The 11,759-nt window shown below is 46.4% G+C and overlaps 1 protein-coding gene across 1 annotated transcript; it reads right to left on the bottom strand.

Moving 5' to 3' along the window:
- Positions 1 to 9,488: 9,488 nt before the first annotated feature.
- On the bottom strand, positions 9,489 to 11,486 carry BSX (brain specific homeobox). The gene is made up of 3 exons (XM_059867348.1): positions 11,219 to 11,486; positions 10,203 to 10,399; positions 9,489 to 9,728 (listed from the first exon to the last, which is right to left on the bottom strand). The coding sequence occupies exons 1-3, from the start codon at positions 11,484 to 11,486 to the stop codon at positions 9,489 to 9,491; spliced, it is 705 nt and encodes a 234-aa protein (XP_059723331.1).
- Positions 11,487 to 11,759: the final 273 nt, after the last annotated feature.

Raw genomic sequence — 11,759 nt, 5'->3', positions numbered from 1 at the left:
TTCAGGACATTTTGGGAATATTGAGACAAACCCAATCACTCTGTGATGGTGTGGAATTGCTTTATCCCATTTATTTGGTTTCTTTTTAATGGGGGCTCCCAATTTAGTATGGGGAAAAGTGATTCCAAATCTGCCCTTCCTCATGGCCTTGCTTCAAACCCTCCTGAGGGGCAGGAACCTCTCCCCCACTGCTGAATCAGCCCTTGGACTCACAGCTGGAAGTTCAGGACATTTGAGGAATATTGAGATAGATCAAATCACTCTGTGATGGTGTGGAATTGCTTTATCCCATTTATTTGGTCTCTTTTTAATGGGGGCTCCCAATTTAATTTGGGGAAAAGTGAATCCAGTTCTGCCCTTCCTCATGGCCTTGCTTCAAACCTTCCTAAAGGGCAGGAACCTGCTGAATCAGCCCCTGGGACTCATAGCTGGAATTTCAGGACATTTGGGGAATATTGAGACAAACCCAATCACTCTGTGATGGTGTGGAATTGCTTTATCCCATTTATTTGGTCTCTTTTTTGTGGGGGCTCCCAATTTAATATGGGGAAAAGTGAATCCAGTTCTGCCCTTCCTCATGGCCTTGCTTCAAACCCTCCTGAGGGGCAGGAACCTCTCCCCCACTGCTGAATCAGCCCCTGGGACTCACAGCTGGAAGTTCAGGACATTTGGGGACTATTGAGACAAACCCAAACACCCTGTGGTGATGTGGAATTGCTTTATCCCATTTATTTGGTTTCTTTTTTGTGGGGGCTCCCAATTTAATTTTGGGCAAAGCAATCCCAGTTCTGCCTCTCCTCATGGAGAAGGGTCCTGGCCTTGCTTCAAACCCTCCTGAGGGGCAGGAACCTGCTGAATCAGCCCCTGGGACTCACAGCTGGAATTTCAGGACATTTGGGGAATATTGAGACAATCCCAAACATCCTGTGATGGTGTGGAATTGCTTTATCCCATTTATTTGGTTTCTTTTTTGTGGGGGCTCCCAATTTGATATGGGGAAAAGTGATCCCAAATCTGCCCTTCCTCATGGCCTTGCTTCAAACCCTCCTGAGGGGCAGGAACCTCTCCCCCACTGCTGAATCAGCCCTTGGACTCACAGCTGGAATTTCAGGACATTTTGGGAATATTGAGAAATATTAAGGATATTTTGGGAAGCCTTGGAGAAGAAGCCTTATCCAATATGGGACCACGGGTCAGGCTGCAGGGGAATGATTTCCATGACATTTTGGTCACTTACAGCATCCAATTTCATCTTCTGAACAGAACCTTCCTCTTCCTCAGCCTCTTCCCCCTCTCCTTTGGGCACTGCCAGGCTGGGAAACGCTTCCATGCTCTGCTTTCCTACTTTTATTTCTGAACCAAACTGTAACACTTTGAAACATTTCTGCTCAGGGCACCTCAACTTGTTGTTCCTGCTTAAAAGTGATAATCCCCCCTTAATCCAAACCTCAAGTGCCTGTTTTAATGAAACCTTCAGATGAATATCAAAGAGCTGTTTACTCGTATCTAATATTTTAATTAGATTATATTCTCAATTTAACCCATTAAACCCCCTTTGATGAGCTCCATGTTCAGTGTTTAGCCCCAGATGCTGAGGTAATGAATATTGGACCTTTGATTTAATGAGAATTTCTGCCTTTCCAGCCCGACTCCCTTTGTATCCCCCCTTTTTTTTTTTTGCTTTTCTGGCCTATAGAATTCATTTAATTGAAGAAGTCTCTTATCACCACACATTAAGGAACCTAAATTAGCATCCCTTTTCTGATGAGAAAATGCAAGCAGACATTTTCTCTTTGATCTGAGGGCTGAGTTGAAGTAGGCAACAGCCCCCTGAAAATGAGCTGATGGCTGCATTATTGGGCTGCCATGCAGATGTGTCCATGTGGTGCAAAATGCTTAATGTCTTAATTGATGGCCTTCCTCCCTGGCTGGCATCCTCCTCCCAGAAATTAGGGCAGAAATCTGTTCATTTGGGGTTTTTTTTTAATAAAATAATGAATTTTTAGGAAATATTTAAGTATTGAACTCGTGTGAAAGTTGGATATAAAAATGTTTTTTATTATTATTTTCACAACCACTTATTTTTTTTAATAACACTGCTCATGATCGTCTCACAAACCATTTAGAAATTCTGGTGGTTTGGGTGTTTTAAATCCCACAAAATGCCATTTTTACACTGAAAGAAAATCTTTCAACTACAGATTCAGATTTTCCCTGCACTTTACAGATATGGCACAAAAAATGAGACCAGAGAGCATCCAGCTGCCTAAAGGCCAAAATTTAATGTATTCCAGATTAGGAAGGCTAAATATTTAAATAAAAATCAGTCTTAAATGTCGAATTAATTATGAATTGAGGGAGGAGTCTGTGTGCACCACCCAATGGAAATTCCCAACATTTTCTTGGCAACACCTTTCCAGTGCCATCATTTTTCAATGTTTGAACTTCTGGAAGTGTTGCAGCTCCGGTGGGCAAAGCCTTGGTGTCAGTTCAACCTAAAAAATGTTGCTGTAATAAAATCCCCATTGCTTTTCTTCCAAAATACACCCAAGTTGGCTCCCAGCACCTCACAAACAGCACGAGCAGGCTGCTGGCACCCTCCAGAACAAGAATTTCATCAGTTCAATGCACTAAACAAGGCAAAACCTCACAGCCATCATTCCAGCTCTGAAAAGTGGATGAGGAATGGAACCAGGGGAGGTTTTGCCCAAGTCCTGCAGTCCCTGAAGGCTTCAGATAGCCCCCCACAAACCAAGCTCTGATTGTTGCTGTTTCCTCCCAGGGAGCCAGGCTTTTCCTGGTTTGCCCAAACCAAAATAAAATCCAGTGTTTTTTCTAAGTTTTGATTGATATTAAACCAATGAAATGGAAGGTTTGCCTCTGATTTAAACTGTGCTTTGTTTTTCCCTCACATCACTCCTATAGCTAATAAAAAAAAAAAAAAAAATTTCCATGTGAGAAAAAGCAGGAATGTGGAGAAAGGAGCAGCTCTGGTGTGAGGAGGAGGAATGGTGGCAGTGGTGTCAGGAATGGTGGCAGGAAGGGTTTCTGGAATGGTTTCAGTGGTGTCAGGAATGGTTTCAGTGGTGTCAGTGGTTTCAGGAATGGTTTCATGGTTTCTGGAATGGTTTCAGTGGTTTCTGGAGTGGTTTCTGGAATGGTTTCAGTGGTTTCAGGAATGGTTTCAGTGGATTCAGGAATGGTTTCAGTGGATTCAGGAATGGTTTCATGGTTTCAGGAGTGATTTCAGTGGTTTCAGTGGATTCAGGAAAGGTTTCGGTGGTTTCAGGAATGGTTTCAGTGGTTTCTGGAATGGTTTAATGGTTTCTGGAATGGTTTCAGTGGTTTCTGGAATGGTTTCTGGAATTGTTTCAGGAATGGTATCAGTGATTTCAGTGGTTTCATGGTTTCAGGAATGGTTTCAGGAATGGTTTCAGAAATGGTGTCAGTGGTTTCTGGAGTGGATGCTGGAATGGTTTCAGTGGTTTCAGGAATGTTTTCACGAATGGTATCAGTGATTTCAGTGGTTTCAGGAAAGGTTCCAGGAAAGGTTTCAGTGGTTTCAGTGTTCCTGCAATGGTTTCTGGAATGGTTTCAGGAAAGGTTTCAGGAATGGTTTCAGGAAAGGTTTCAGTGGTTTCAGTGTTCCTTCAATGGTTTCAGGAATGGTTTCAGGAAAGGTTTCAGTGGTTTCAGTGTTCCTTCAATGGTTTCAGTGGTTTCAGGAATGGTTTCAGTGGTTTCAGGAATGGTTTCAGGAATGGTTTCATTAATGGTTTCAGGAATGGTTTCAGGAATGGTTTCAGTGGTTTCCTGCAGGGGTTTCAGGAATGGCTGAAGTGTGAGCAGCTCACCTTCACTCCTGCCACCACAAACCCGGGTGCAAACTCCTTAACCCAGCTTCTCCCTTGAGGAAATGCCCCTCCAGGGGTCAGGAGCACACACAGGCACCTCCTGCCTCCCCAGCTGCACCAGCCCTGCCGGGCACCAGCCGGGGCTCAGCCAACTCTAGGAACAAGATAAACCCAAACCCAGGAAATCTAGGAACAAAACCAAGAAATAAGAAATCTAGGAACAAAACCAAGAAATAAGAAATCTAGAAACAAAACCAAGAAATAAGAAATCTAGAAACAAAACCAAGAAATAAGAAATCTATTTAAAACTCCAATAAATAAGACATCCAGAAACAAATGCAAGAAACAAGAAATCTAGGAACAAATACAAGGAATAAGAAATCTAGAAACAAGGTAAAGCCAAGAAACAAGAAATATAGAAACAAAACAAAGAAATAAGAAATCTAGAAACAAATCCAAGAAACAAGAAATCTAGAAACAAAGTAAACCCAAGGAACAAGACATTTAGAAACAAGATCAATCCAAGAAACAAGAAATCTAGAAACAAATGCAAGAAATAAGAAATCTAGGGAAAAAAAATCCAAGAAATAAAACCTCTAGAAACAAATCCAAGAAATGAGACATCTAGAAACACAGTAAACCCAAGAAACACGACATTTAGGAACAAGATGAATCCAAGAAACAAGAAATCTAGAAATAAATCCAAGGAACAAGAAATGTGGAAATGAGATAAACCCAAGAGACAAGAAATCTGGTAACAAGATGAATCCAAGAAACAAGAAATCTAGAAACAAGATAAATAAAGAAACAAGAAATCTAGAAACAAACCAAAGAAACAAGAAATCTAGAAACAAAATTAATACAAGAAACAGGAAATCTAGAAACAAAGTAAACCCCGAGAAACAAGAAATCTAGAAACAAATGCAAGAAATAAGAAATCTAGACCAAAAAATCCAAGAAATAAAACCTCTAGAAACAAATCCAAGAAATGAAACATCTAGAAACAAAGTAAACCCAAGAAACACGACATTTAGGAACAAGATGAATCCAAGAAACAAGAAATCTAGAAATAAATCCAAGAAAAAGAAATGTGGAAATAAGATAAACCCAAGAAACAAGAAATCTGGTAACAAAATGAATCCAAGAAACAAGAAATCTAGAAACAAGAAATCTAGAAACAAGCCAAAGAAACAAGAAATCTAGAAACAAAATTAATACAAGAAACAAGAAATCTAGAAACAAAGTAAACCCAAGAAACAAGAAATCTGGAAACAAGATAAATCCAATAAACAAGAAATCTGGAAACAAAGTAAACCCCAAGAAACAAGAAATCTGGAAACAAGATTAATACAAGAAAGAAGAAATCTGGTGACAAGATGAATCCAAGAAAAAAGGAAATCCAGAAAAAACCACAGAAACAAGACATTTAGAAACTGGATAAATCTAAAAACCAAGAAATCCAGAAACAAATCCAAGGAGCTCTTGGACACAAGACAAACCCAAGACCAAAATCAGCCCCTTTTTAAGCCAGGACCACCCAAGCAGGAGTTTGCAGCTGGTGGAGGTGGTGCTGTTTGTGTTTGGGACCAGAAGAGAGGAAAAGCTCCTCGGGACATCAGTGATAAAAAAGGCACTGAATCCAGCAGAGAGAAATGAGGGGAGGAATCACAAAAAGAATTTTCCACCACGCCCAGGTCATTGCTGGGCTTGGCCATGGGTTATTTACACCTTCCCCACTTCCTCCATGTGTGTGTAACAGCACGAAATTCAAATTATTTGCTCTATAAATGCCCTTAAAATCTATATCTGAGCTGCTTTTATGGAGCTCTGGATATGAAATTTAAAAATTGGGGTTGGAGCTGCTGTCCAAAGCCAGAAAAGTTCAAAATGTTTGAGGCAGCATGCAGGAAAATGCTCAAAATCAAACCAGAAAAGAAAAGTTCATGGCAGGGTTTTATAGATTGGGGTTTGATTTTCTATAATGAAAAAACAACAAAAAAAGCATTAACCACTTGTGTCTTAAATGAATCACCAGAACACAATTGCATTTCAGAGCAACTGACTGAAGAATTGTGGTGAAAATCGATCTTCTTGAAAAATAGGAAATCCACCGGCATTCCCTGTTCCCAAAATTTATTTCCTGTGAGTCACTTCCACTCCAGCATCCCCCAAGTCAACACATTAATTTGATTTATTTTATTTTTATTTTCTTTAAAAAGAGAGAGAGCAGCTCTGAATCTCTCCCCTACTCCTCAAGTTTCTTGGGAAGAGCAGGGAAAAGTTCGGCTGCTTGGAATAAGTCAGGATCCAAGAATAAAACCTCATTTCATTTATTCCAAGTGAAAAAAATCTCTGAATAAAACCTCATTTCATTTATTCCAAGTGAAAACAATCTCAGAATAAAACCTCATTTCATTTATTATAAGTGAAAAAAAAACTCTGAATAAAACTTCATTTCATTTATTATAAGTGAAACAAATCTCTGAATGAAATCTCATTTTATTTATTTCAAGTTAAAAATCTCTGAATAAAACCTCAAGTTATTCCAAGTGAAAAAATCTCTGAGTGAACTCTCATTTCATTTATTCCAAGTGAAAAAATCTCTGAGTGAAATCTCATTTCATTTATTCCAAGTGAAAAAATCTCTGAGTAAAATCTCATTTCATTTATTCCAAGTGAAAAAATCTCCGAATAAAATTTCATTTTATTTCAAGTGAAAAATCTCTGAGTAAAATCTCATTTCATTTATTCCAAGTGAAAAAATCTCCGAATAAAATCTCATTTTATTTATTCCAAGTGAAAAAATCTCTGCTAGAAACACAAATTCTGACTGCCCAGCCCTTCCTTCTGCCCAGCACCATCTCCACTCTCCAATAACCCGTCCCCAAACGTTCCCAGGCTCTCTGGAAATGCCATTTTCCCATCTCCAGCTGGGCAGGAGCTGCTGCTGACACGCGGGATTTCTCTGGCAGGGTTTCCTTCAGCTCTCTCCATTTCAGGAGTTTTTGCACCAAACTTTGTGGGATAAGCAGATTCCCAAATCTTCCTGGTCCCTGCAAGGCTCCGTGTCCTGCTGGGATGGGGACATCCCTGGGAATGGGAATATTCCCACTCTGCCTGCGTGGGATCGGTTTTTAATCTGATTTTTGGCTTTAGTTGTCAGCCTAAAGGTGCCTAAAACCGCCCAGAGGTGAAGAAAGTTGTGGGGTTGGTTTTATGGATCGGCAGGAATACTTTGGGAAGGGAGTTCCTGGAGTGGCAGGGGAGCAGCAGCAGAGATTTGAGGGGGTTTTGAGTCGTGTTTGGAGCTTTTTCTCATTGATCTGCCGCCCCAGAGCAGAGCCAGGCCAGCCCCGAGCCACTCCCCACCCTGGAACTGCAGCGGCAGACGTGGTCAGAAAAAAAAAAAAAAAATCCCATAAATGTCATGTGGATCCCATAAATATCATGCAGATCCCATAAATATCATATAGATCCCATAAATATCATGTGGATCCCATAAATATCATGTGGATCCCATAAATATCATGCAGATCCCATAAATATCATGTGGATCCCATAAATATCATGTGGATCCCATAAATATCATGCAGATCCCATAAATATCATGTGGATCCCGTAAATATCATATTGATCCCGTAAATATCATCTAGATCACATAAATATCACCTAAATCATATAAATACCATGTGGATCCTATAAATATCATACAGATCCCGTAAATATCATAGAGATCCCATAAATATCATGTGGATCCCATAAATATCATGAGGATCCCAAAAATATCATATAGATCCCATAAATATCATGTGGATCCCATAAATATCATACAGATCCCGTAAATATCATATAGATCCTGTAAATATCATATTGATTCCGTAAATATCATGTGGATCCCATAAATATCATATCGATCCCATAAATACCTTAGAGATCCCATAAATATCATATCGATCCCATAAATATCGTGTGGATCTGCTCTTAATTTTAATAATTCCCAAAGAAACGCGTGCGGGGTGGGGGGAGGCTGACGATAATCACAGGGCAAAATACACAGAAAAAGCGAGAAATTTCCCGGTTTTTAAATTGTTTTAAATTGCCATCGCTCCCCTGCCCGCGGGATTTGGGGGAAGGGGAGAGCCCGGAGCCGGGAGCGGCATTTCCAGCCGGCTCTGCTTCAAACCCCGCCGAGAAACGTGGTTGCATTAAAATCCTAATTTTTAGGGAGATTGGTGGCATTTTGTTGGTAGAAATAATTGTCCAGAAAGGATTTATTAAAAACAAGCAGTTTTTTTCCTGGGTAGGTGGGTGGGTATTGGGGGTTTTCCTCTAAACACACAGTGTGATCTTTATTTTTCATGTTAAAAAACTAGAAAGGCAGACTCACCAAAAAAAAAAAAAATAAAAGGAAGCAAACATACACATTTCAATCATCTATATTTTATATATTAAACAGGAAAATTAAACAAAACGACATGTCCCATCATCCAAAATGCCCTGAAAGTGCTAAGAACGCCGGACAACCGAATGAAATTCCCGAGAAAACCAAAATAAAATAAGGAAATAAATTAAAGAAGCGAAGGAGACGCCGCCACGCCGCCGTGGTGCTGCTGCAGCTGGGGATGCTGAGCCAGCACTGCCCCCGCTCCAGAATTTTCCCGGGAAAATTCCCAATCCCAACATCTCCTCCTCCCCGGAGATGCTGAACCTCCGCCGCGCTCCCGGCGCATTTCGCAGCCAGCAGCTCAGCCCAAAATCAAATCTAAATAATAAAAAGTCAGAATTTACCTGGAAATGAGCCCTGGCAGGAAGGGAAAGGCAAAGCGGGGCTGCTCCGGCTGAGCGGACTCGGAGCGCGGGGAGGCGGGAGGGGGACGGGAGCCGAGCGCGGGACCCGCTCCGGGGCTGTTCCCGAGCAAAGCGGGAATTCTCCGGCATCCACACCTGGAATCACGCTGCCAACATTTCTCCACGCTGGAGAAAATCCCTTTTTTCTGGCTGGGAGCGCCGTTTGCTCCGTGCAGCTGAGGCAAGATCGAGTTCTTGGTGATGCTCCCCCTTCACTTCCCCACAGAGGAATGAAATAAACCGGAATTTTTGCCTTACCTGTTTCTTTCGGAGGGTTTTTCTTACAATTCTTTTTATTTATGCACGTCTTGGAAGCTCTGCCCGACCTCCCGCGCTGGGGATGGAGACGGCGAGCGTGGGAAGAGCGGCGAGGATTTAGGGATTCGGGGGATAAAGGGGGAAATTTGTCCTGCCTGCGGCTCCCAGGAACCACAACACGCTGCCACGAGTATACATTTATTTTACACCCGAGGAAAAGTTCGGGGAACGAGGAAAACTCCGACGCTTCGGAGGGAAGGGGGAACCTAAACCAACCTCGGCTCGTTTCACTCCCCCCGCCCCAGATTTCCGAGCGAAACCCAGCCTTGGGGTGATGCTGGGGGGCACCGGCGGCACCGCGGGGTCCCGGCCCCCTCGGGGGCATCGCCACCTTGGCCCCGGGGAGGGGAGGGGGCTCCCCCCGCCTCCACACCCCCTTCCCGAGCCGTGCCCCCCTTCCCGAGCCCTTCGGGGGCGACCTGCGGGGCCGGGGCCGAGCCAAGGAGAGGCAGGAGAGCCCCAGCTGTCCTAGAGGCGGTGGGGGCAGATGTCCCCCTCCTCCAGGATGTCCACCTCGTCCTCGGGGTCCTGCAGCAGGAAGGGGCCGGGGGGGCCCTTGCGGGGCTCGGCTCCGGCCGGTTCGGGCAGCTCGGGCTCGGGGGAGCTCTGCTCCCGGCTCTCCTCCCCGCCCGCCTGCTTCGGGTCGTCCTGCGTCTTCCGCAGCTGCTTTTTGTGCTTCATGCGGCGGTTCTGGAACCAGGTTTTCACCTGGGGAGTGGGGGAAAGATTGGGGGAAAAAAGGGGGGGGAGGAAAGAGGTAAAAATTAGAGAGAATGATGCTGAGTGTGATGGATGCGGGGATGCTGGAAGTGATCCGGGGGTGCTGAGTGCGTGAAATGCGGGGATTCAGAGGGGATGTGATGTGAAGGATGCTGGAGGGGATGCGGGGATGCTGCACGGGGTGCTGGGATGCTGGAAGTGATGCGGGGAATGCTGAAAGGATGGGATGTGAGAATGCTCCTCGGGATGTGGGGATGCTCCTCGGGATGTGGGGGATGCTCCTCGGGATGTGGGGGATGCTCCTCGGGATGTGAGGATGCTCCTCGGGATGTGGGGGACGCTCCTCGGGATGTGGGGGATGCTCCTCGGGATGTGGGGGATGCTCCTCGGGATGTGGGGGATGCTGGACCCATGGGATGAGGGCTGGGGACAGGTGCCAGAGCCAGTCCCCGCTCCCCGTACCTGCGTCTCGGAGAGGCTGAGGGCCGTGGCCAGCTCCACCCGCTCGGGCGTGGAGAGGTACCGCTGGATCTCAAACCTCTTCTCCAGGCCAGAGAGCTGCGAGTCGGAGAACACGGTGCGGGCTTTGCGGCGGCGGCAGTGCTTCCCGGGCAGCTCGGCGTGAGCGTGGTGCTGGAAAAGCGCCGGCACCGGCATTCCTGGGGGGACACAGGGCAGAGACCCGGCTGCGGTGGGCCCGGGGGCCGGGACCGGGCCGAACCCCCGGGAATGTCGGACTTCTCCTGCCGCGGCTCGGGGTGGGCTCTCCCTCTGCCTCCTTGAGGTTTTTTTGTGATTTTTTCCTTTGTTTCGTTTTTGAGGTCGATTGATTGGTTTGGGTTTGGGGGTTTTGTTGTGATGAAAACGGGGGATTTTCCAAGAGCCCACCCCGGGAAGGGGAAGGGAGCCCGGGCAGCGCTGCCCCCGGAGGGGACTCGAGGCTGGCGCGGACACCTGAACCTTCCCGGAGGGGAAACCACAACGAACTGGGCACGGAAAAAAACGGGGGAGCCCTGGAAAAGACTGGGAAGGGGGAAGCGATCCTTGACGGCCCCGCTGACACAGGGCTTGGGAAACTTGGGAGGTTTTCACCTCGCAGAGCAAGGAACGGGCCCGGGCTCGGGCAGAGCCGGGAGCGGGAGAGGAGCGGCGCAGCCCCAGCGGGGCCGCTGGAGCTGGAAAAGCGGAGCCCGTTTGGACAACGAGAGGGAAAAGAGCGGTTATCTGTCCCAAAATAAAAGCTATTTTTAAAAAGAAAATAAAATTAAAGGCAAAGAGAGGGAAAGCCTCAAGGTTTTGTGCACCCGCTGACGAAGTGGCTGCCCCGGGGCGAGCGGCTCCTGCCCCGGGGGATGCAGCCAGGGTGGTGGCGAGGATGTAAAAGATGCCTGGACCGCCCCAGAGCGGCTCTTTCACCCTTGTCCCCTCCCGAGTCCCCACCGGGGCACCCCGAAGCCGGCAGGTGCTGCCGCACTTACCCGAGGTGGTGAGGAAATAGGGGTGGTGGTGGTGATGCTCCGGCTTGTGCAGGGCGGGGTGCGGGTGAGGTGCCAGCAGGGTCGGGGTGGGCATCAGGGGGTACCCATAGTCCAAGAGGGGCACGCGGGAGGCCAGCGAGCCGGGGAAGTGCTCGGGGGGCACCTCCCGCAGGGGTTTGGGCTTGTGCAGCAGGATGTCCTCGATGAAGAAGGAGGTGGGCCGGCCCGTCGAGACGGGGAGCACGGGCGAGGTGAAGTTGAGGTTCATTGCGGCTCGGGCTCCCTCGGGCAGCGGGCAAGGGACGGAGCCGCGCCGAGCTGCGGGAGCAGAGAGAGGGGGCGGCCGGCTGCACCCCCGGGCCGGCAGGGAAGAAATGAAAATGGTGATGGAAATAAAGAAAGAAAGAATACTTTTTAAAATCCTCAGTCAAAATAAACAGCGATAATAATTTTTAAAAAAATGAATCCCCCAGGCAGAAATGAGCTGGCGGAGCCGGGGGAGGCGAGGCGGGCGCGTCGGGGATGCGCGGGGCGCTGCGCG

The sequence above is a fragment of the Haemorhous mexicanus genome, chromosome 24 (assembly GCF_027477595.1).
Source record: "Haemorhous mexicanus isolate bHaeMex1 chromosome 24, bHaeMex1.pri, whole genome shotgun sequence".
NCBI lineage: Eukaryota > Metazoa > Chordata > Aves > Passeriformes > Fringillidae > Haemorhous > Haemorhous mexicanus.
Note: the sequence above shows the minus strand (reverse complement) of the source record. Positions and strands in the feature narration are given on the sequence as shown.